This window comes from Squalius cephalus, assembly GCF_949319135.1.
Source record: "Squalius cephalus genome assembly, chromosome: 2".
Lineage (NCBI taxonomy): Eukaryota > Metazoa > Chordata > Actinopteri > Cypriniformes > Leuciscidae > Squalius > Squalius cephalus.
This window is the reverse complement of record NC_137123.1, coordinates 21,971,544-21,998,004: the sequence shown is the minus strand read 5'-3', so window position 1 is coordinate 21,998,004 and position 26,461 is coordinate 21,971,544. Positions and strand designations below refer to the sequence as shown.

Genomic DNA, 26,461 nt, shown 5'->3' with positions numbered 1-26,461 from the left:
TACACTGAATGCTTTAATTAATCTGGAAGAAAATACAAAAAAGTTGGTGATTTTAACAGACTAATATTCTAGTTCTACTCAGCCTCCGTTCACATACCGCCTTTTTCAAGAAGAGATTTAACTTAAATGCAAGTCAGAAACACTCTCTATATTGTTTAGCAGTCGGCCATTTAGTCTGTACTTTACAAACTCAATCTCGTCAGTCCGACACTGCAGTATATAGTAGCAACATTTATTACAAGCAGAGGTAATTCTGGCCTCAGATCAGGTAACACATTCATTAACAGAATTAGAGCACAGGAACTGATCTTGGTTCAGAGTCCTATCCTGTCTGTAGTGGTCTTAACTACAATCAATGATCCCAGATCAGCAAGCTTACTCCAAAATGTCAACCATTTATTACTTTTTTTCTTTTCTTTTTTTTTAACGCAAACCAATCAGATACATGAAAAGCATCATCTCCTAAAAAACGTTCTAAACTTAGCTGTGGCAATCACTGCTTTCTGTCAAATTAATAAATTCAGTCTCTCAGCAATAACTGGTGAAAATAAAAAATACGTCAAACCGCTATTCCTCCAACCAGGTAAAAACTAAACCTGGTACATCCATATTTTAGTTTCATGACCTTTGGTCTTTGACCGAAATTATAAACCACATCGGCTACACTTGTGTCACGCAGATCTTCCACAGATCTTATGAATTTCACATCTTCAAATCCCTACATGAATGTTGTGTAATCTCACAGTGACGGATGATTTGAGGACCAGCAAACCTGCACAATATGTGAGAATCACAACCACACGGGACTGTCCAAGCACACACCACAGAAGCTGCACTGTTCTGTTCCGTTAAGGCTTGCATGGGTCGTTTCCTGTTCCGCCATGAAAGTTGCACATTGAAAGGGGGGTGGGGGGTGCATTCATCTAAATGAGATGGGTTTGGGTCAAGAAGAAACTTCTAAAGTTTATTTACAAACCATTAGTGTCATTAGATCACACTAAACAGGTTTCACAATCTTTGTTTATTGACAGAACTGATCGTTTTCTTCTTGGTCATTCAGCTACTCTCAGCATCTCACTCTTTAACCACTATATTTCATTAGTTACACATGACTATGGTGGGGAAATTCATTTCAGTCCACGGGCCTTTAATTATTTGGACAAAATTGACTAAAGAGGTGCCCCAGGTCAGGACTGTCCAACCCTGCTCCTGGAGGGCCACTGTCCTGCAGGGTTCAGCTAGTTGGAGCTAAAGTCTACAGGACAGCAGCTCTCCTGGTCTGAGTCTGGACACCCCTGCTCTAGGTATATAGGAGTACATTGGTAGAAAACATGTATTGCTTATTCAGTATACCCAGTAATGCAATGGTGATGGAGTGGGATAAGACACCATTGTGAAAAGGTAAAGTTACAGAAGACATGTTTTTCCTTAGAAACCCTGCTCAATCCATTTCTATTAACGTCAAGCTGGTCATCTAACAGTTTCCACCAATGTCACTCCAGCTGCAATAGACCCGACAAAAGATCTACAGCAGTTCATTTGTTAGTTAGGGACTGACATGACCATCTCATCTCTGATTGGCTGGGCTGTTTGTCTTCTTCAGTGCAGCATGCTCTGCCGGCCCGTAACGTGAAATTCTGAGCATAGAAAATCAGTTCGAGTGACTCTTCATGTGACGATCCAAAGAGAAACGTTGCGAAGAAACGGCTACTGATATGGAGGTGCTGATAGTGTAAATGCAGAGAAGGAAGTGTTACAAAGCACTTCCGGAGATGATAAATATTAATAGTGAACTAGGACAGCAAGAGGACTTGTTTGGGGAAATGGGCGGGGCTAAACAGGAGGGAAAAGTCACTGATAGGGTGACTAGAATCAGCGGTTGGTCTCTCTAGGTCATCTCATCTTTCTCCGCCGGAGGAGACAAGCATATCGGCATCGATCCGCAGCTGAGGAGCGTTTCTTCTCCTCTATTTCCCATTTAGTTGGTTCATAAAAATTATCATAATGTTTTTAGACTAGCGTGTTTAAGTTATATCTATAGTTATATCCCTATATACCTCCCAATGCTGCATTGAAGAGATTTTTAATATTTCATTCTTTTTTTTTTTTTTTTTTATTCGATTTTTTTTTTTTGTAAAAAGAAGGATAACTGCACACAGGGCAGCTCTGTGCCTGAGGCTGGACCGTAGGGTGAGCGTTACAGTGGCCACATGGTGTTGACACGATGAAAATGTTTAGTTGTCCTTCTTGGCCTCTACGTTGCCGTAGCTGGATCCGGTCTTGTTTACTTCGGTTACTCCAATGAGCCGGCGAACTGCTACAGAAGCTGCAAAAGACAGAAACAGTGACAGGGATAAAGAATTAACTAGTGCACTCAACTCTATCCCTCACCCAGAACTCATTAACTGATGCCATACCGCTGTGGATCTCAACTGGTTTGGCCATGGGACCCACATTTTCCCATGGTCATTAATCCGCAACCCAAATTTTTAGGGGTTTGAACCAAGCTGATATATTTCTCAAAAATGGTTAACACGCACACAAGTACCATCCCACTTTTCCAGTAGCAAATCCTTCCCAGCTAACACACGATGCATTAGTTACGTAATTTATTGGTACTTTTTTGGTAATTTCATGACTTGCTAATTGACAACGTAACTACAACATTGTATCTTCATTACCATCATATTACCAACTCACAACGTCTTCAGTACGATCTCCTAAGGCTATAAGAAGAAAGTTTACACACTACATTTCTATTTCTTTTCACCAAGTAAAAAGATGTGAATAAAAATAGTTGGTCACACTTTAGATTAGGGTTCAATTCTCAATATTAACTAACTATTAACTACGACTTTTGCCACAATAAACTCCTAATTGCTGCTTATTAATAGTAAGGAAGTTATTAAAGGGATAGTTCACCCAAAAATGTAAATTCTGTCAGTAATTACTCACCCTCATGTTGTTTCAACCCCGTAAGACATTCGTTCATCTTCGGAACACAAATTAAGATATTTTTGATTAAATCTGAGAGTTGTCTCACTCCTCCATAGGCTTCTAAGGGACTGAAACTTGCTGGCCCAGAAAATGTATTAAAGACATCGTTAATATAGTCCAAGTGACTCCAGTGGCTCAATCTTAAGTTTATAAAGCGACGAGAATACTTTTTGTGCGCAAAAACAAACAAAAATAACGACTTTATTCCACTTTTCATTTCCTTCTCTCTGGGCCTCGGGTCTTTTCACGTAGTGTTTAAGTGTCGTACGTAGTGTCTTTAATACATTTTCTGGGCCAGCAAGTTTCAGTCCCTTAGAAGCCTATGGAGGAGTGAGACAGCTCTCAGATTTAATCAAAAATATCTTAATTTGTGTTCCGAAGATGAACGAAGGTCTTACGGGGTTGGAACAACATGAGGGTGAGTAATTACTGACAGAATTTTCATTTTTGGGTGAACTATCCCTTTAAGTTTAGGTATTGGGTTAGGTAAGGGATGTAAAATATCGTCATGCAGAATAAGGCATTTATATGTGCTTTATAAGTAATAATAAACAGCCAATATTCTAGTAATATGCGTGCTAATAAGCAACTAGTTAATAGTGAGAATTGGACCCAAAACTAAAGCGTTACCAAATAGTCAATAGCTTTTAGTTCACGCCATTCTCACCCAATCAATAAATGTGTGGGAGAGGTATTAAAGTAAATATTTAAAAAATCATTTTAATAATCAGAATAACTGAGGAAAAAGAGATGAATCTTGATTATTGCTAGGCAAAGGCATATTTATAATTTAGCGGAAAGGGACATTATCATTCTATATAACATTTTATTGGAACAAATATTTACATCACTTCGAACTAGTGATGCACCGTAATTACGGCAAATGAAACAATTTTTAAAATAAATAAACTACAACAGGTAATCAGCATATTAGACTGATTTCTGAAGGATCATGTGACACTGAAGACTGGAGTAATGATGCTGAAAATTCAGCTTTGACATCACAGGAATAAATTACAATTTGATACATATTCAAATAGAAACCAGTTATTTTTAATTGTAATAATATTTCACAATATTAAGGTTTTTACTGTATTTTTCATCAAATAAATGCAGCCTTGATGAACATAAAATACTTTTTTCAAAAACATTAAAAAAACCATAGTCGTAGTATATACACTACGACTGATTTAAATGTCTCAACTGAGAACACTACAACCTGAACAGCATAATGAGTTAACCCAATAATAACCAAATTATTAATAATTACCCAAACTTTATTTTTGGTTTTGATGTTCAGCAAAATGAATAATTTCACTGTTTTGGTAAAAAATGATTTTGGTGCATCACTACTTTAAACAAAATCAGCAGATAGTTTAGTTTAAATATGCATTTGCACTGAAAGCTAATTTTGTCATCTAAGTGTACACCAGCACACAGATCTCTAAGCTATCAGATATGGATTAATCATTTTAATTCATGGGGATTTTATAAATAAGCTGCAATAATAATGATAGCTTGGTTTTAAATAGTGCCTATAAAAGTAGCTTTTTCAAAGCGCTTTACAACAAAGACAAGGGGGAAAAAAATTAAACAACAGAATTAAACCAGTAATCAAGTAAAAGTTATCCTGTAATAAAACGTTTTAAAACAAACATATATCACATTAAGAAAACAACAACTGACCGACAATGAGGAAGATCATGAAGCCAATGATGAGGAGGGGAGAGCCGCTGACAAAGACATCCCAGGCAAAGTTAATAAGCGGAGAAAGCAGGAGAGTAGCCCAGAACAGGAAGTTCAGCAGAGTCCAAATCCGACGTTTGGGTATGATGGTGGGGCCGGGGTAACTGCCCTCTTTCTCATAGTGCTCTTGTAACGCATCCTTGAAGGAGAGGGTTGTGTTTCAAACATGTTCATATAAAAGTATATATTTGAACTAGGTTTTTAAAGATTTAGCTTCATACCTTCTCTTGATAGAGCTTGTGTAACCAATTAGCACACTCCTTTTCATCATCAGGAATCTCCTCCACAGGGAAGCGCCTGCGGATAGAACAGTGAGGGGTCAGAGCAGCACATAAAACACACCAATAGAGGGCGCTGTAACCACATGCAGGACAACTCGGTTAAAGGGATGGTTTGGAGTAAAATCAACCTAGGGTCCTTTGCACCATGACCTCGAGCCAAACACCCCCCCAGAAGCCTTTTTTCCCTTGGTCGAACATTATTAAAGTTAGAGCTTATTTAGAGATATCAGCCGAATGGTTTAGTGCAGGCGCTAATGGATCCTATGATGTATCTCGTAAATTACCCCACTAATAATGCCCAGAATGGTTCCAAACTTCTACAGTAGTACAAATAGGTTCTGTACTCATAAAACAAGTGAAAGTTTGTAAGTACATCAGGAGTTTATTTAAATAACACTTGCCTGACGGCTCATGCAACTGCTAACCCGGACGTCGAGGTCACTTCCGTTATTTGGGAAAAGCACGTAAAAGTCCTGACAGAAAGCGATGCATAAGGATGTAGTGTAACGACGCCCATTTCCAGGAATGCACTAATATTTTGTTGGTTGTCAACAATTATTAGTTAACACTAAGTTGTCAACACTTCGGAAAAAAATAATAATTCGTCGTTCAAAAACAACACTATGAAAACAACACTATGGAAGTCAATGGGGTCCATCAACTGTCTGGTTACCGACATTCTTCAAAATATCATCTTTTGTGTTCAGCAGAAGACAGAAATTCATACAGGTTTGAAACAACTTGAGGGTGAGTAAATGATGACAGAATTTTCATTTTGAAGTGAACTATTCCTTTAATAACAAGGCGCAGATCCTATTACAACCTTTATCCAAATATTTAAGGAGATCTCAGGCCAGCAGTAAGATAAAAAAAAAAAAAACATTCCAAACTTTGTGAATGAAAATCTTGGACTCACAGTCATTTATCTTGATATATCCACCCTCAGTTAAAATCTTAGATTATTCAAGTAAAGAAGCTAATCTATTTTACCCAATTAAAATGAATGAATGATCTTACCTGACGCTCAGGTCTGCTTTGTATTTCTTCCCGCTAACAATTCCCAGCAGGGTTGGGTTCTGCTTGTCTTTGAAGTTCAGCGTGACATCGTACACAGCTTTTACTGTTGACACAGGACAAATACATTCTGATGTGATGTAATGGAAAGTTTTTAACAAAAAAATGAAAATTCTGTCATTATTCACTCATTCTCATGTGTTTTTGTTCATACAATGGAAGTCAATGGTCACCAAAACTGTTCGGTTACCAGCATTCTTCAAAAATATCTTCTTTAGGGAGTTTAAAAGTTTAAAAATTAGGTTTGGAAATGAAGGTGAGCAATGAATGGCAATTTTTTGCAACTCCTTTAAAGTAAATAACGTTTCTAATGTAATTAAAGATTGAGAGCACTGCATAGTATTCATGGCAGGATAAGAGGGGAAGAAGCTCAAGAGAGTATAAATTGAGTATAATTGGTATGAAAACCAGTGCAGCGTGGCTGCACATATTCATAATGCCCCATCTGCATTCAAAACAAGCTCACAAATCCATTTCAGTCAACTCATTAGAGGAAGAAAATATTGAAACAAGCAATTTGCAAGTGACGTCAAATAAAAGTAATTACTGAAGAATTAGAACGCATCATGGAACAAAATCCCAATATCACACATGCATCAAACATAAACAATTGTAATAAGCATCATAATATGATGTGTATTGATGACATGACATTGCTTCATGCCTAAAAAGAGGAGATAATACTGGACCCCAATGATTTATGCTTCTTATTTACACAATGTTCAAAAGTTGGGGGTCAGTAAGATTTTTTTTTTTTTTTTTTTTTTTTCAAAGAAATTAAGATTTCTATTCAGCAAGGATGTATTAAATTGATCAAAAGTGCATCAAGGTTTTCACAAAAATATTAAGCAGCTGTTTTCAACATTGATAATAATAATAAATGTTTCTCAGCAGCAAATCAGCATATTAGAATGATTTCTGAAGGATCATGTGACATTGAAGACTGGAGTAATGATGCTGAAAAACCATATTATTATTATATTATTAATGAAACAAATGCAGCCTTAGTGAGCAAGCTTTGAATGACAGTGTATAGCTAAAAATATAGTCTACACTCACAGCCTATATTTAGGACGCATGTGACAGACATAAGAGTCTCTCGATCACTGAGGTGGAATTTTCTCATGGCAACGTGTTAAAGAGCTTTCTGGGAACACGTAAATTCTAGGAACACTTGAACATTAGTATTTACACCAGGATGGTGAAAATCCAGAAAACACATTTGTTGAGCACATTTGTGGTTTAGAGCATTCTCAGTTGGGACACTTTAGGGACACTTGGATTTTCTTAACTCATGTCCTGGTGCCCATCACTCACCCAGGAAGCAATGAACTCTTTTAACAGGGTAACACATAGTAGCTCTGTGTAAACAGTATCTCTATGACAGTGATGGAGTGTGTGGAAGCGTTCGTCTGACCTGTTCCCTTCAGGCATTGCAGTGTAGTGGTGAATCCTTTAGTGCGGGGCAGCAGGTGGTACTTCAGTTTTGGAAGACCCTTACTCTCAGCCACCTGCATGCTTATCTGATGCTTCTTTTCTGTAAACCTCGTTCCTTCACAGTACAGCAGGAACTGCCAAACACACACACACACACACACACACACACACACACCAGAGGATTGTCACTCTTAGGTCAGTGTTAAACAGAGTAATCCTATCACTTCGTAATCTCTGCCAACGGAAACTTCCAATCGGACCACGTCATAAGTGACCTCACCGCTGGAGATACACTGACATATATATACAAACATACACTGCCCAGCCATAAAAGAAAGTCGCCGTTTGGATTTAAATAGGTAAATGCTTAAAGTCCCCCTGTGGTGTAAATCAAGCTTTTAAATGTTGTTTATGTCTATGTGGTGTTTTTAATATGCTTTAAGACAAACAATGTGAAAATTCATAAGTCGACACCATTGCTGAGTATTTTCTCCTTAAAACTGCAGCGAACCAAAGACAGACTCAAAAACACGGTTTGAAATCGCTGGTGTTTCTGACGTCACAAACTACCTTGTAACCAATCACGTCAACGTGTGATCATCTGAGTGGATCTCTGAGCTGGTGTGAGTGAGTGGAGGCGGGCTAATTTGCATATTCATAGAACCGCGTATACTAAATGTAAAGTTACATTCAAGCTACTTTAAGGCATGAAGAATTTTTTTTCAAGGAAAACATCATTAATCTGCGTTTTCAATCCTTACCGGCAGCCTGAGGGCGCCCTATGCACATTTAGTCCATACATGGAACACATGAAGGTGAGACAAATCATGTGACATTCCAGGAACTCCCTGACATAAACAAAGCTCCCAGAGATCGCTGTAACATGCAAATAAAGATGTTTTGGAGACAATAAACATGATTGCAACGATATATGATTTATCTGTGTTCTTCGAGCCATGTCAGGTATTTTCATAATAATGGATTATATTTATAATGTAATGCTAATCGATATAGACTTTATCATCGTGCAGAATACTATAAAATAATATATTTTCTTTCTGAACTTAAATTACAAATTAAGTTTGGAGCAAAAACATGGTTTTAATCTCATAAATTGTTGTGTATTGATGGTGTGCTAAGCTAACATGCTAGCTAGCCCTAAGATGCACCTGCCACCTAGCTGTTATTTTTATGAAAATGTTTAAATAGGAATGCTTGCTGAAATGTTTCTTTTTTCAAGAAGGGCATTTGATACAGTTTCAAATGTGAAGTGAGAACTTTGAAAAAAGAAATTAGAGATTGAAACAGCGTGAATAGCCAGTCGTTAGTAATTATAATGAAAAGAAAAGAATATTTAGAGCCATAACCAGGCCGGAGAAGTGTGAATGTGTGCATGGGAGACTAAGACTTAATGGGGCTCGTTTGCACCAAAAAACAATAGGAGACAATAGACTGAATGGATGCTTAGAAGATGACAATAAACATCAGTTTCAGTTTGCATTTTAGAGTCTTATCAAAATAAAGTTAAAAAACATTTAACTAAATACAGAGTTTTAGACTTATCTTCAGATTTTCAATAAAACATGGTCAGACATGTGGCTTTAGCTGCAGTGCATTTCTAGATTGATACAATGCCAACTTCAATCTTATTTTCATGAAGATATTTCATAAAAATACATTTCTAATAACTTTACAAAACTTTGAAGCTATTTATAACTATTTTTTTTCATTATGACAATAATTACTTCTAAATTTACAATAAACTGCCAAGTGTCAGCTTTCAAATTAGATCATACCTGTGCTTTCATGATCAAGGGTTTCAAGGGTTCATGATCTGTATGGATATGGATTTTTTCAAAAGTGGGGTTTGCTGGCTAACAGGTTAAATATGTAATTTTGGTGAACTAAGATGAGTTTTAGGGATACAAATATTGATTACAGGGGGACTTTAAGAGTCTATGATTGGATCATTATTGCAGTGATTATTATGTTTCTAGCATGATATATATTTGGCAACAGTTCTTGACTAAAAATTGATGCACCTCTTGATGGAAATAAATGTTGTGATGTTATTTCCACCAAGAGGTGCATATATTTTTGGTCAAGATCTTGAATTGACAATGCAAGAGTCCAGCACTCTATAAAGTCTCCTCCAGCACATCCCAAAGACTTTGAATTTAAGGTCTGGACTATTCATGTGTGAAAATGATTCTTCATGCTCACTCCCAACCATTCCTTCACAATTTAAGTGGATGAGTCTTGACATTGTCATCCTGGAATATGGATATGATATGTCTTCCTGCATGGTTGTTTAAGAACTGAAAAGATTCACACTCCATCGATTAGGGTTAGAAGAACTGTTGCCAAACATATAACATGCTAGAAACAAAATAATCTCTGCAATAATGATCCAATCATAAACTCTTAAGCATTTGCCATTTTAAATCCAAACAGCAACTTTTTTTGTATATGTGTAGTGTATATAATATTTGTAAGTACAGAAAATGTTTGCCTTTTATTTTTTAGACATTTCCGGGTAATTGGTCACAGTTGGCCATACCTGGTAGTGTTTCCTGTTTCCTGTATAATCGTTGGTATATAATAGAATGAATTAATAGATACGTAAACCCACTAAACTACATAATCCAAACAAGAATGCTAGGAATCATAAATGAAGAATTAAGACATGGCCATGTGCCTCTAATTAGGTGTTATAATTATAATGTAGTGTTTTTATACCCTTTAAAAGAGAAAAAAAAGGGGAAAGTTTTACTTTGCATTCACACTTATTTGTGATTACTGTTATTTATTTATTTGCAATTTCTGAGCCTTGGTTAAATGTGTCAATGCACCTTTACTGAGCAAAAGTAACACTACGTTTCAAATGTGAATTGGGTTTGTCAAGTAATTTTATTAGAAACTGCAACATTGCATGGTTTAAAGCAAACTGTAAAAAGGATAACCAAAATTTCAAACACCCCAAAAATAAACAAAAACAATAAATCTAAAGTGAAGGTTAACTAAAATAATAACTCAATAAACAAAATTGAGTGAGAGAGTGAGATTTGGTTAGCTTCAAATGTGATAAACAAATTATCAGATACTCTGAACACATCACTTTAGTGACTTGTCAAGGCTCTGCTTAATTATCAGGTCATTAGAGCATCCTAATCGGTCAGTGTACTCACCCACATGTATTCTGGGTAATCTCGGAGACGGTTCAGCCCACTGAAGACAGTTTCCCTGTCCTCCTCCCACTTCCGCTTACAGAAAACTATTTCCAGGAAGTACCACGTCCAGCCAACCAGAGGCACTTTCAGCAGTTCGTGTTTAGCCAGAACCTTAGAACTCTGGATACGAAATATGAAAATAAAGGGAGGATAGAAAATGCAAAAAGAAATAAAAAAAAAAAGGATTCAGAAAGGTAGGAAGAGAGGATAGAGAAGAATTCAAATCACCCACTCAATCAAAACAACTAAATCCAACATCCAACAAATTAATCTCTTGGGATTTAGCCCAAGATTACTAAATATAGAACAAAGCAGTGTTAAAACTAAAACTATTTAAAAACATTTAATTAACTGAAATAATTAAGTTATATATTTATTTATTTAATCTTTTGATGAAAAACTAAATGAATATTAGAAAAGTTGCATTTAGTCTTAGTCCTGTGTCAATTGTACTTTTTAGTTTTCATCATATTTAGTCAACCTTATGTTTTTGTTTAGTCAAGTTTTAGTCGACAAACGCCTGGGCATTTTAGTCTAGTTTCAGTCGATGAAAATGCAGTCACATTTTCATCATGCTGCATATTGGCTAAACTGATTATTCATAATTATTTCGCTTAAAATTATAATCGCACAACAGCATAAAAGACTTACTATTGTCAAACAGAAGTTGCGTAAGTGCATTTATTCAGCAACCAGATTCATGTTTGGATTTATTACAGTTCATCACTGAGAAGATTTGATTGCAAATTTCAACACACTTTCATATAAGCAGAATATCTCAATGGAGATCGCTAAACTCTCAGCTTTTATTTTTGGATCATCAGCGGCATTTGAGCAGTGTAGAGACAGCGCGTGCGCATGGTCGAAAATGTATCCTTTTTAAAGGAAAAGTTTGGATTGGGGGATTTAATCCTGTGATATTTGGCAACCGTAAGCAACAAAGCTTGTAGTAGAGGCTTAAATAAAATATTACTTTTATGATTTTTGTAAATATTACGCAGTCTGTAATATTTTGTCTCCTCTTTTTTTTTTTTTTTTTTTTAAACAAAAATAAAGTTTTTGGTAAAGTTTTTATTTTTTAACTGCATTTTAGTAAAGTCTTGCATGTCACAGTTATCGTTTAATGGCCATCACAGGCCCAACCCCTACATAAGAGATGTCTTATACTGCATTTAGCATAATTATGCTCTTTCATGAATACATTTTCAGCCAAAATTTCATTACAAAATATATTACGATGCATTGTGAAACCCAATACTAGTTTCAATGAACTGTGAACTTTTTTTTTTTTAAAGCTTTATTTACTAATAGGAGTACCTCAGCCACATTATAACATCCAAATTAAAGTGTCGTGTGTGGAAAACACAATTTTCTCACACATTATGAGGTTGCATTTCAGTTGGGATGCATTTGAAGTCGACAGTTCTACACGACTATTCCACCTCAAAGCTAACACCACCCTTCACAACTTCTCACTTCATTCTGCTGTCTTCACTGCTCGTCGGGACTCACCCCCAGTACGCCGTATCTCTCACAAATGGTCCAGCCACACAAGAAATCAATCTCATAGTTGTGGTTGAGGATGATGATGACGTGCTCTTTACCGAACTTATCCACCGTGGCCTGATCGGTGTACAGAGTGCAATCTGTGCCAGACCACCACTCCAACAACATCACCAACTCTGTTAGGAAAGTAGAATAAGAGTCACGTCACCTTTGTACAACACAGATTGTTTCAAAATAGCTTTACAGAGATAAACAGGAAAATAACAGAATAAATGATGCAAGCTTCATCAAACAAGAGACAAATTCAAGTTCTGCTGTAAAGCAGCTCTAAAAATGTCAGTTCAGTTGATTCAGCTCAATTCATCTATAAGCAGCTCTACAGAAGACAAAAGTGTCATTATTTGACACATGTAATAGGTGTTATGATGCTAGATGAATTAGAATGATCTATATCGTGACAAGCAGCATGCAAATTGTTGCCTCCTTTGGATCAGTTATATAATTCTCATTTGTAAGCTTCTCCGGATAAAAGCGTCTGCTAAATGAATAAACGTAAATGTAAATGCAAATACATTTGAATTGAGTGCTGGAAAACTTTGGACATCTAAACGTTTAAAATGCTGATCGGTGTGGTTTTATTTTCGAGCAATAAACGTTAAAACTTTTACCTATTAAACAAAAATAAATGGACAGAAACTTAAATAACCAATTAGAAAAAAGTAATTTTAAAAAGACCTACTTTTCATCCTAGGTGTTAGATATAAGGTAGATGTTAGTTACTGTGTTAGATAAATTATATTTGATATTATAAACAAAGTATTGTCTTCATGGAAAGTGTGCTTAATGCATTACTGAAACACTGATCATACACGTAACATGCAAAACCAGTCCTGCTAAATGTACACCATAATGCCTCATAATTTTGCATTATAAGAATGTCATTAGCTCCTTCGCCAGTAACCTGCACTACAAAACTCATGAAGGCAAATAAATAAATGCAACAAATTTCTTAGCATAACACTAAAGTGATATGACAAATGTTTAAAAAAGAGAAAGAAAACGCATTAAATGCTATCTATCTGGAAATTCTTTATATACTACATTAACAGGTACATAAATGCCCTTAAAAGCAACTAAAACTTTACATTAACACATGTCTGTAAAAACAAAGTGCAAAATGTGTGCAGCACATTCAGTTGAGACAAAACCAACTCACGGCTCCATAGCGAGTAGGAGAGTCTGGTGTTGATTTTGCGGTACAGCTGTTTGTTGAAGGGCCACAGCACACAGGTGCAGAGCTGTGTGAAGTTGATAATGAGGCCGCTCACAACGAACACGAAGCCAATCAAGAGCTGCAGTACGAACAGGCTCTTCAGCCACGCCACCACACCCATGACTGAGAGCCCCTTCCACACACACACTCAATCACTCACTCACACACACACACACACACTGCTGAAAGGGAACAAATCAAACTTACTCAGATTCATTAAGCAGCAGACACAGTAATGCACAAAATATTAACACAACATCAAAATCACACTTACAACTGCATGCATATTAGCTCTGATCAATATTATTCCTAGCATTTGCATTAAAAATAACATCATGTACCATTCATTCCAGGTACTCTCTCATGTTCATGTTTAATAATAGCCTCCATTTAATCATCTCAGTTATCCAAGTCAGTATTGTTAACGGATGTTTAACTCACCACAGTGGGCTCTTCTCTACAACCCTCTTTTACACGGCCCTTCACTTAGTACCACCGACCTGAGAGAAAAGGAGACAGAGCGCATTTAGAGAATTCATGACAGCCCCAGTCGTGAATACAACCGTCACCAATATGACATTTAGTCCTGTTTATTTTTACTTCCACATCCTGTCCCAATATACAAAGATCCAGCGTAAAGTAGGCGAGAGTTCACGACCACAGACCCGTAGGCACCAAAATTCCACAAGCAGCAGCACAGTGCGCACATACAACTGCACTACACATGCCCCACGCAAACACACACCCTCTCACCCAATTGGAGGAGCTCCAGTCACCTCCTCCAATTTCTCTCTCTTGCATTGACACTGCCTCGTTTTTGCAGCCCCCCCCCCCCCAACTCTCACTCTTTTATAACACGACAGCATCTCAACATGATTCGTCACGTACAAAAATCTCACTCTCACAAACACTAGAACTGGATCTAAAGGTCTCCACTTTCAAATTGATTTGGAAAGCTTATCAAGCTTTATATTCCAGCACTGCTTAATCCGATAACAAGACAACAACTGCAAGAGAAAGCACTGGATTAATATCAAATACTCCAACAAAACAAGCGTTTCAGCAAATTTATTTGCCAAATAATCTTTTAAAGCACTGCTTAACCAAATGAAAAGAGAGGATTGCCGCTTAATGCAGAAAACCAGTCACTCTGCTCGTTCCAGGTTTATCCGATACTCCGGATGAAGTTCCCAAACTACTTTAACTGGCCGTCTCGTAACCTACAGGTGGCCCGTCTGACCCCATTAATACGATCCTTTTCTCTGTTAGTGGGCCTATGTGTCTGGGGTTACACTTTATTTCAAGATGTCTGTGTTACAACGTAGTACGAATACATTTAGGTACTGAGTAATGATAATAAACTACATCTACTTACTATAGGGTCAGGGATAGGAATAGAATTATTACTACAGTAACTATGTGTAACAACTAGGACACTAAAATAAAGTGTTATCTGTGTCTGCTCTGATAACAAAGAGCAGTTCAGTTCAGTCAACCATCCTACTACAATAACTAATATCATTACAAAGTGCAATACTGTTGTGATGAAATTACATTCGTTTTGCCCAATGGCCCATACCTGTCCAACATTATCTGACAAGCACAGTCTGTTTGATGGTGTTTTTGTGTGTGTAAAATAAAGTCCCTGTTGTGAGCGAGCAGCAAGCAAAAAGGTTATAGTGGATTTGGAGAGTCATAAGATCTAGTTTGAATGATGCTTTACAATGATAACAAATATCTCCATCTGAAGCATTTTGTGGCCAGTAGGTACTTTTCACTATTATATATTAGAATTTTGCACATTTCTGCCTGACCCAAACAACAATGCAATAAATGGTATCTTTGTGCAAACATTAATAAAAAAAGCATCTTATGATAGCAGCAAAAACATCTGATACATTATCAAGTAAAACATGGGGGAAGTGGTTGTGTTATTTATAATCTACCTCCATTCTGTACCTTTATGCACATATATATCACAATGAATTTCTACCAAATGAATCGCAAATGCTTTGAAGAAAGTGAATGCATTAACTACCAAAAAAGAATAAGAATGATGGCAAACTACATTGACACTGACATTGAATTATTAAACCTATGGACAGCACTTGTTTCATTTAATCAGCCAGATCACTTGTTTGATTTAGTATTGACACTAAATACCAGAGACTTTCTATTGAAGAGAAAATTAAGACAAGATTTGGGTGTCATGGACCACCTAGCAACCATATAGCAATGCTCCAGGCAACCACCCAAAATACCTTATTGTGTCAAGTTTTGCACAGGCAAGTAGCTCACAATTTCTTCAGAAAATGTAACAAATCCAGCTAATATCTCTAAGCTGTCATTTAGTCAATGTGAATTAGCATTTAGCATAATAGTAAATCTGCCAAATCTATGTGCTGCCATTTCAAACAAACACTAAACAATCGTGTTACAACATGAGGGCAGAAATAGACCAGCGAGTAAAAGTTTAAACCGACAAAATGCTTTGGTTCCTCTATCAGCCGAGACGAACAGAACACAAACAGCACTAACCTTAGATGAAGATCCACTGGCAGTGTGCTAAGTTAACTGTGACTTTAGTATGGACAAGAGTGACTGCTGAAAGACGGGAAAAGAGAGAGGGTGGGAAAGGAAAGAGTTGAACTCTGTCCTCCTAGCCACCACTGCACGAACTTGAAGCAAACTTTGGAATCTCACCAAAGTGTGTGCGTGTTTGAGAACAAGGGAATGGTAGAGTGCACTGAATGCCAAACCCCCTCATGCCAGTTAATGAGTTGCACTAGGTGTGTGAGGGGGAGTGTGTCCGCGATATCTGAGGGATCACCTGATCAACTTGTCAGAGCAGAGCACTGGCTCAGCCAACAAGAAACCCCACTTTCTCCACCAACTGAGATCATTAACAACAGCCAGACTGAGTGTGCTACTGAACAAAGGGAATTAACCCTGACCAAGGGGATGACGAAACATATTTTGAAACATAAATTAGTAACAACTATTTGGTGAAACAAGTGTGAATTACACAATTTTATAGTCTTTTGCAACCAGGCTAAACCCACTTAATTCACGTGTTCTGGTTAAGATAACTTCAAGTGAATAATTTAAAAAGCCAACACATAATTTGCTCACCCTCTTTCCAAGCCCAAAGAAAATAGATTTTTCTACATGCAACACTGAAAGAATTAATGCTCTGGTGCTATACTTTTCAATATAATGTAAGTGAATGGGAACTGCAAATAATAGGGGTTCATACATACGTGGTCCAAAAAACTTGTTCTTTTAAATGTATCAAACCTGTTACAGAATGTCTTGATGCATTATGCTTGAATATGTGTAAATGTAGATACAGCCGTTTTTCATACAAAGGCATTGAATCGTGTCAGAAGGCTCCGAAAATGTGTCTCAAAAGGTGTTTCTTTGTTCAACAGCTCCTATTCCAGGATATATATTTTATAATTTTACTGAAAAAAAAGCAGCATTAACATTCTGCCAAACATCTTCTCCTGTGTTCTTTGGAAGAAAGAACATAAATGGGAACATTTTTGGGTAAAATGTTTATCTTACATTTTTTGTAATTACTGTAAAGATACCACTTAACTTGATTAAACTAAAATAAACTAGATGCATCGTGATTTATATCTGGTTCTTCATTCACTTTGTAGCAAGAGGACTACACAGCAATATAAAAAGAGATAGGATGGAGGTATTAGAGATGGAGGGATCAACCAGCTTAGGAGGAAACAGCTGTCTGGCCTGCATCACTAGACAGCCTGGGGCCATATTTTTCCAAGATGCCCAAAAATGTGCTTCTAAAAAGAAGGTTTCAAAGCTTAAAAGCTTATGGGGTGCAAAAGAAAAGTGAGAACGCAACGCACAGAGCAACACTGCCTCAAAATATACAGAATAAGAAGTAGGTTTGTGCTTCAGCCTTTAGATGGAAGTTCCACAGTGGCCCAATATTCAGATACATTTAACACAACAATTTGCAATCTGCCAAAATGTGCAAGCTTTAAAGTCATATGCACAAAGAATATAAAGATACAAAGAATAAAACTCCACATGACCTTTCAGTTGTTCTAGATACAACTGAGCAACAGGTGGTCATCATAGTGCCCTAAACACCCACAAATATGACAGGCATGCAAGTAACTACAAACTAACAAATTAAAGACTTAAGCAAAGAGTATTTTACTTGACCTTTCCCTGTGCTCAATCCAATAACCCTTTACATAAGCAGCAGGTGGATAACCATTAGCTGGACTCACCAGTAGGCGTAGTAGGCCACTGCCATGACCACTAACGCCCCACAGACCCCTGTGAATATCATCACAGCCCCCTGGTTCAGCATCTCCACTTTTGGTGATGGGACCTTCAAAGCAGGTTAATTATGAAATGACCTCCTCTGGTTTCGTTCAAAAACGGACCGACAGTTCTGTTCTCGACAAGCTTGGAGACAGGTCAGTGAAACTGCAGAAAGTGCTCCTGGAAATATCAGCCCCAGAAATTCGAAAAGTTGAACAAGGCGCGAGAATTGGTTTGACTCTGGCTACAGCCACATGCTAATGCTAATCCCGCAGAAGGACAAGCACTTTTATGATGATGCAAGCAGGAACAAAACTAGATCCCATTAACAAGGCGGCGCCACTCAAAAGCACACCATCAGCACACGGAAAAAAAGTGACAAAGTCTTCCGTTCCAATGCTGAACTCCAACTGGATGTTACCACCTGAAATCCCAAATTCCAAACACAGTTGTAGTAAGCGAATCCTTAGCAAGACGCGACAATCTTACAGCACAACGTGGACACGGCGGCCGCCTTCTGTTAAGCCAAAGAGAGCCTTTCTCAGCATCCTGTGTTCCCTCCTCTTGTCTAATCTCCTCTGGATTAGATTACCAATGATTAGCACTCTGGACCAGCACCCTGGATGTGTCACATCGCATTTACATCAACCTCAAGCGAGACTGGGATGGGCGGGATTGAGCTAAGTGGGACAGGACAGTGGTGATCCACCAGGAGGAGCCTTTAGGGACAAGCCCACCCTTCGGCATTTAAATGAGCTTGTACAAGGAGGCATGATATGCTTTGGTAGTGGTTCTGGTGTTTTGTGGTGGGTAAGCTTCTACTTGGCCTACTGTACATCTGTGAACTTGCTCTTGGTATCCAAGGTTGACCAGACCCTGAGTCCAGTTTAGACGAGATGGTGACTAAGATGATCAGGCAGGTTGTAGCCCAAAGACACAGCTGCATAACTGCATTACTGGCAGAAACGGACAACACAATGTGCCACAGGCCTACACATCACACAACAGAGCCCTTGGTGCTTCCTTTTTTATACGTTCTGCTTTCTCTTGCTTGATTTATCTCATTATATCCTCCGTCTGCTTTTATCTTTGTGTCCGTCTGTCTTTGATTATACTATCCCAGTGAACCCTGTATACCTGCATTAAACTCGGATTGCTCAATTCTTCCAATTTCAGACAGGTCAGCATAACTGCATCCAAGAATTTGTGGAGGTTTCTCAAAAGAAAGACCTTGGCTTGGTCTCGGTTAAATACCTCAGTGCTCCTCCATCCGTATACAAAGAGAACAAAGAATAAATCACCTTTCTGATGCGATGACCACCTGGGAAATATGAGGACAGAAAGGAGAAAAAGAGCCGTACTAACTAGAGAAAGCCAGAAAGATAAATGAAGGCATTGGCTTTTTTTGGGAAGCAAAGGATCAAAATGTGAAAATGGTGGTAATTATGGTTTGTCATAAGTTTTTGTGTTGTGAGTTGGTCTTTTGTTGCTGTACTGTAATCAATGAGAAAACCCTGGCAGAGAGTCCATGCATCCAACATCCTGTGCACAGCCAGTGCTAAAGTGCCTTCTTCGACATCTTTTACAGACTTTGTAGCATAAAACCTATACATTATGAGCCATATTGCACCAAAGCAGCTTACTGGACTGCAACTGAGGTCAAGACGTCTAAATCTATAATCTTATCGGACGGTCTTACACATGTAAACAAAAGCAAACAAACACTTCTAATAATTATTTAAACAACTGGTGAAATAGCAGGGGTAAGCTGTGACGCTTTTTTATTAAAAGGGATAGTTGACCCAAAATTTATATCAATATTTACTCACCCTCATATTGTTTCAAAGAAGATATTACGAAGATATTATTATGAACCCAACAACATAGGGACACAATTTAATAATGCACTGTCCCATTCTAAAGTTCTTTATTATTTACATGATCTCAAAACATTTATTAAATAGCCCAAAAGTTATAGAGCCATTTGCCATAGTAAAATATAGTTTTTTTCAATAAATATTAGGGACACATTCTTGATTGAGCAATAAACAGTGTTTCTAAAATGATTTCTGTATTGGACAAACTAAGACTACCATCATAACTATCAACATTACAGGGTAAACACATTCTTGCATTTCCCCAAACTTTATGAGGCTTAGAAAGTTTCTTCTGTACATACATGTATTTCTTAGTCATGCAAGAATGCTAGAACAGACCACTTTTATGTAGCAAACTCAAAAGTTGTGTTTGGACTCAACTGTACAAACATATTTTTTCTGTACTGCACAATCCAGTTTTCCCTTCCCTCTCAACTCACAGCACATTAAAGGGATAGTTCACCCAAAAATTAACATTTTGTCATCACTTATGGCTCGTTTCCACTGAGCGGTATGGTGCGGTACGGTACGGAACGGTACGCATTTATTTGCGTTTCCACTATCAAAAGTTGTGAATGGTACCAAAATGCCGAACCGTACCGTACCACTTTTTATGTACCCTTCCATTGGGGTACCTAGCACAGTGGTACGGTACTAAAAGGTGGAGCTAGACTCACAGCAGGACGTTGATTGGTTGACAGAGAATCGTCACTTGCGCGTGCTACAAGGGGAAAGAAGCGCCATTTTTTAAAACAGTTTAATATAATACTACTGTTACTGTGTCACGAAATGTAATTTTAAGAGTTTTTCATGCGAGAATGTAGTTGTTTAAAGCTCAAATCTGTGGTTTATTTATAAAGATGATTTTTTCCCCCGGTTATGAGATCCATGCGATCAGCGGGTGCTCGGCGCTCATGTTTCCCGGCTGGATGAGCCTTTCCTCGGCTAGTTCTTCTGACGTTCGCCGCTGACTCCGACGGTAGTGGTTAAACATGAGATATAATTTGTCTTGTGTAGACCTAACGGGCGATCTTTGGTCTCGTGAATATATAATTCGTTCCCTGTCAATCGTTTTGGCTGAGGGCTAAGTTTAGTTTCATATTATAGGCTATTTGTATTTAACTTTACTGTTGTAATGTTAGACTAGAGCGCTGCATTTGGATATTTGACTGAATTGTTTGCTTTATTTCTTATTGTATAGCTACTTGTACCTTTTACTTAAACTTTTATATTTGGCTATTATTGATAAAACTGAAATTTTACAAAAAGAAATATGGTTTCTTGTCATTTTTTTATTACAAGATTATCACTGATATTTATTGCAACATTTGTACAAATGCATATATTGCCTGGAATATGTGTAATTTTTTTTTTATTTGAACGAAAAGAGGTAACGTTAGGGTTGTTTTAAATTTCGTTTTGTTATAAATAGAATAACGTATAACGTGCAGTGAATAATCAATATGCGTTGCGCATGAACCACATTTGTGTCCCTATAATGTTTAATTTATTTAAATGAAAACGAAAAGAGGCAGAGTGGTGTTTTATAACATATTTCGTTTTATTGTTGCTTAAAATGTACATACAGAGCAACAGAGATAACCGGAGTAGCAGAGCGAGCTGAGTGACGCTTTTAAGAACGCGCTGTACCATTTGCATGTAGGAGTCGCACATGGCAAGTACAAACTTTGCGTACTTGATATTGAGAAAAGCCTAATGTCGAGGAGCAAGAACAAGATGCTGTATGTCATCCATTGTAGTTTACTACGTTCTTCTTTGCGCGAAAATGACGTCGATCGAAACACCACGCCTATCAAGTAAGGGTAGCCTACTGTTGGCAGTGGAAACGCTAGCGAAGATCATGGTTAACAGACCCGAACCGTACCGTACCGTACCGTACTGCTCAGTGGAAACGAGCCATAACTCACCCTCAAGTTGTTCCAAACCTGTATGAGTTTCTTTCTTCTGTTGAACACAAAAGAAGATATTTGAAAGAATATTGGATAATCAGACAGTTGTCGGTAGCCATTGTCTTACTTCCATTGTATTTCTTCCTACTACAATAGTCAATGGCTACCGTCAACAGTCTGGTTACCAACATTCTTTAAAATATCTTCTTTTGTGTTCAACAGAAGAAAGAAACTCATACAGTTTTGGAACAACTTGAGGATGAGTAAATTATGAAAGAATTAAAAAATTTTTTGGGTGAACTATCCCTTTAACAACCTTAGCACTGGCCTGTCCTGCAGCAGCAATTCAACAACATTGGAAGGGCCTGAAATTCATTTAGACAAATTCCCCCCGTAGGTGATTCTTACGGGGGAGATGATTGGGGGAGGTTAAATTACAATAATCTCACCTAAATGTTTGCTCAAAGTATTTGTGTTTCTAAAATAGATATTTTAAGTAGATTTACAGAATCCCTTAGAAGAATACACTTTTATGCTCCTTTTTATTCATGACATTTATTCAGTTATGTGCTGAATCATAATTATACTGTTAGGAAGCCATTTCTTTCACTGAAATGTAAAAGCATTCAATTTGGATGCTAGTTTGTGCTTACCCTACATACAATGGCACAAGGAAGTTGAATTTAAATTTAAATAACAAATAAGGGAATTGAACGCTGATTCGCTTGTGCTGTTTATGAAATTGCAGATTAACAGAAAGTCTTCAAATTACTGAATTGATCTGTTAATTTTTGTTTACTCATTCAACCCACACTGCTATAGTGAATTAATGTTTGCGTGAATTTCTCGCATTATAAGCTTCAACCTTGCGAGAAAGAGTAGAATCGTGCGCAATCCCGCACCGAAAACCAAGCCCTGATTTGGATGAAACTCTGGATCTTTTCAGTTGGGTTGCTGTGGTGAGATATAGACTTTTGCAAAGAATCTTTCCATGAGCACACAACTGAAGTAAAACAAGCATTTAGCATTCAAATTATTTTCACCACTGATCCACTACAGTGTTAGATGACATCAACTGATAGCGTTTCTATCCTCTGCACTAAAATACTACTTCCTTTGTATCTCAAACCTCCCAGACTTGACTAGCCTGAATCACAAACAAACTCCCGTGGCTGAAACAAACTAAATCAAAACCATTATAATAGATTTCATTCAGGCCCTTTTCACAAGCAAGAAGATAAATACGCTCTGTTTGCTGTCCGAAGGATGCAGAGAGCTGTTAAGAGGATAATGTCAAGGCTTCACTGCTAAAAACCTCTGACCCATATTCTAATCGAGATAAACGAAGTTTCCCAACAACAATGTGAATACATGCCCCCAATCAAGACGGTGGATGAGGTCGCTGTTATCTACCTCAGGTGCAAAGTAATAGTGTTAGGTTTAATTAACAAGCTGTATCGGATTAAAGGTAAGGTTAGAACGCAGTAACAAAGCAGAGTCATGGATACACCCATTGAGACAAAAGAATAATGAATATATATATATATATATATATATATATATATATATATATATATATATTCTATTTAAAAATACGGTAGGTAAAGGCACATTGTTCTGAAACAAACAAAATGTAGGCTAGTAAAAAAAAAAAAAAACATAATATATTATTGGAAGCAACTTTATACATGTACATTCTAATCAAAATGAGCATCATGCATAATTGATTCAATTACATCTCAGAGACAATTCATTACTGCCGCACAGCTTTAGAGTGATTATAACTGGAGGATCTCACGCAGCAGCAATATTACAGACAAACCATCGGTGTACATGAATGCTGTGTTTACCCACTTTACCATGATATTAAAGAAATGTCACAAGCTCATCAAGGGATGGCAAAAGTGCTGGTCATGGATTAGAAAATATTGTGCATGTTCCATATGGCTGGCAAAGAAGGACAGGTCTAGATTAAGACTTCAGTATAAATGAATTACACTCAGTAAAATATAGATATAATATAAATAGCCTATTCCATTAGCAATCTTTTGTAGTATTCAATAATTGGCCCTAACAACAAATTAAAATAAAATACTAAAAAAGGGAAACATTTCATTCTTTCACCCATGTATTTTTTTAAACGCCACTGATTACAAATTGTATTTAATTATGCAATTGTCAATGGTGAAATACCAGAAGTCAGTGTCACAAGAATTTCAAAACAACAGTAACGATTTCTTTTCAAATTAGGCCTAATGAAAGCATTAATGTGCGATTCAGTAAACAATTCAAGAACGTGCTCTGGGTGATTCATGTGTAGTTTTGATTCACTGAAACCAACCCGGTTCGTAATGCCTCTCACACACTTAGATTTTAACCCTGATTTTGCACTTGCCGACGGTGGAGATCTCCCGCCAAATGCCCAAAATTGAAGTAAATTGGTGCTAGTACACATGAGTGATGGTTGCATTGCCAACAATCTGGGAGAAGCGACGATGAGACGCCGATGCTCGAAAGATATTATTTAGCAGGTTAAATATCTACATCCGTCTGCAATCCAAGTCCTGTATGGTGAAACGACTTTAATGTTACTGGAATACCGTTTGTTTAGAGCGTTTGAGAGAACCTTGCCAGAACATTAGCCAAAGTTCTGAGAGAACGTTCCCTGTTAAATAGGCAGTACGGTATTCATGATTGAGAACCGTTAACTAGAGCTGCACGGTTAATCGGTCAAAGATCGCGATCTCGATTCAAACACCCACACGATCTTATTCCTAAAAGACGATTCTCCTGTGTCTATTAAACCTTTGACAAAATTACACCGAAACATTCAGATCTGCTGCTGAACCAGAGAGAGCAGTTAGGCTAGGTATGCAACAGATTCACAAATAGTTTATCACAGTATTACTTCACACAGTATGTTTTTTTTCTGTTACAAATATTCAAATGATCACAGAAGAACTAGGATAAAAGTTTCAGATATAATCACTGCATGAAGTCTAAAGGCCCGTTCACACCAAGCACGATAACTATAAAGATAACGATAAAGATAACTATATATGCGTCCACACCAACGACAGATAACGGTCATTTTATTCTAAGCACGCGCGCGCCCGAATGATCCAGATTCATTTTAAATGCAAGAGACCTTTAAATTAGAGTGGATTCTGATTGGCTGTCAGTGTTTTATCGTTCGACAGCTGGAAAAAAATCGTTCTGAAAGTGATCCCAACGATATCGTTCCTCATATCTTTATCGTTATAGTTGTGGTGTGAACTCTGTTATTCTATAATATGGAGAACGATTTTTAGAATTATATCTTTATCGTTATCTTTATAGTTATCGTCCTTGGTGTGAACGGGCCTTAAGGCAGCGATCAAAATAGAGTAAAACACATTTTAAAAGTAACTTTACTTGACACTTCAAATAACGATTGCAATCAATTACATCGTTACACCAGTAGGTGGCGACAAGTGACGTTAAAAAAATTATTTGTCGTTAAAAAAACGCGCTGATTCATCCAGTAATGAAACAAGCGTTTGAGCGAGTCATTGAATCATACATTCAAACTGATTTAAAAAAATAACTCATTAAAATTAATTAAACATTTTAAATTTACTGCAGCAGTAAACAGAAACTCTAGTAAATTACTTATTTTGTTTAGTTGCCTGTTCATAATCGTGTTCGTGATCTCTATTTGAAAAAAATAAATTAAAAAAATAAACAAATCTCAATTTGTCCAGAATCGTTCAGTTCCCGTCAATACAATTCTGATATATATATATTTTTAAACGGGTTCTGAAATTAAAAATAAAGCCTTTAGATATTACAGAAAATATTAACAACCACCAATAAAATACTACGACATATTAAAGACCAATACAGTTACACGTGTGCCTGAATGATATAAAAACATGGCTAATGGTAATTACTGTGCATTAGTAAAACCCAGTCAGCAAATAAACTGAAGGCAAAAGCCCAGCACCGCATCTGAACTCTAGTAACCCCGATAATCGCACGGCAATGACGTGTACGCAGGTCGAGAAGAGAATGACACACGGCAACCGAGTCATAAACACCACTTATCTTCAACGAATCTAAAGCCATTCAAATGCAAATCATTGCTGAATGAACAAGATAGATGCCCTCTAATGCAAATGGGGAAAGATGCCTATCTAAAACGGGTGTTCCCTGCGCTGTCAAACTGCCTTGCATTGGTTACTAAGTAGTGAGCTTAATAAACATGCTGTTCCTATAAACTGGCCACTGCAGCACACAGGGAGCACCTCGAGCGCTCGCACGCGCACACACATCTAACGTCAAAAATGCATTTGCAATACAATAAAATAATAAAATAAGCGGACGCATGCATCCGCCTGTCAACATCAATAACAGCAGTGTCAGGATGGTTATTAATCGGGTTTAGAGAACAGTCATCATCATCATGCGCGTGCATTACCTGCTTAAATGTCATCAGTGGATCTGCGTGGAGGATTCGTGCTCGTCCGCTTAATGCGATGCGATGGTGCTGTCAGAGACTGGTGTCTTCGCTTCTGGTGCACTGCTCAGATGATCGCTACTCTTTGTGTCCGTGTGTCGTTATCCATCCACGCACAACTCTCTCTACACATTGCATCTAGCCATGGGACTTCCTGTCCGATTACTCTGCTTTTCGACTGGAAACAATGGCGCTTTGTAGTTCCACCACCACTCCTCTCTCTCATCCCCTGCAGACTGCTGTAAAACGCTGACCTTATCAATAAAGTCAATTCTGGAGAATTAAATACATTTGTAAGTGTGTTAGACGTTTAATTAGTCTTCCTTA

General features: G+C 37.4%; 1 protein-coding gene across 7 annotated transcripts; it reads right to left on the bottom strand.

Annotated features, from left to right (window-relative positions):
• Positions 1–26,372, bottom strand: agpat3 (1-acylglycerol-3-phosphate O-acyltransferase 3). Of its 7 annotated transcripts, none has more exons than XM_079864670.1 (10): positions 26,096–26,372; positions 13,986–14,044; positions 13,488–13,726; positions 12,278–12,447; positions 10,724–10,885; positions 7,516–7,669; positions 6,042–6,144; positions 4,965–5,040; positions 4,684–4,882; positions 1–2,326 (listed from the first exon to the last, which is right to left on the bottom strand). In XM_079864670.1, exons 3-10 carry the CDS (start codon positions 13,663–13,665, stop codon positions 2,235–2,237), a joined length of 1,134 nt encoding a protein of 377 aa, XP_079720796.1. In that variant the 5' UTR covers positions 13,666–13,726; positions 13,986–14,044; positions 26,096–26,372; the 3' UTR covers positions 1–2,234. The 7 variants fall into 7 exon arrangements, with proteins under 7 accessions (XP_079720796.1, XP_079720800.1, XP_079720799.1 ...); XM_079864674.1 differs by having other exon boundaries at positions 13,488–13,723; positions 26,096–26,294; XM_079864673.1 differs by lacking the exon at positions 26,096–26,372 and adding an exon at positions 17,813–18,505.
• Positions 26,373–26,461: the final 89 nt, after the last annotated feature.

What these genes read in the sequence shown, in the direction of transcription:
- agpat3 (XM_079864670.1), bottom strand. Translation starts at nt 13,665, where the DNA reads ATGGGTGTGGTGGCGTGGCTGAAGAGCCTGTTCGTACTGCAGCTCTTG. An exon ending in CTCCTACTCGCTATGGAGCC is followed by an intron (nt 12,448 to 13,487) that starts GTGAGTTGGTTT and finishes CTTTCCTAACAG; the next exon opens with AGTTGGTGATGTTGTTGGAG. An exon ending in ATTACCCAGAATACATGTGG is followed by an intron (nt 7,670 to 10,723) that starts GTGAGTACACTG and finishes TGTGTTTGGCAG; the next exon opens with TTCCTGCTGTACTGTGAAGG.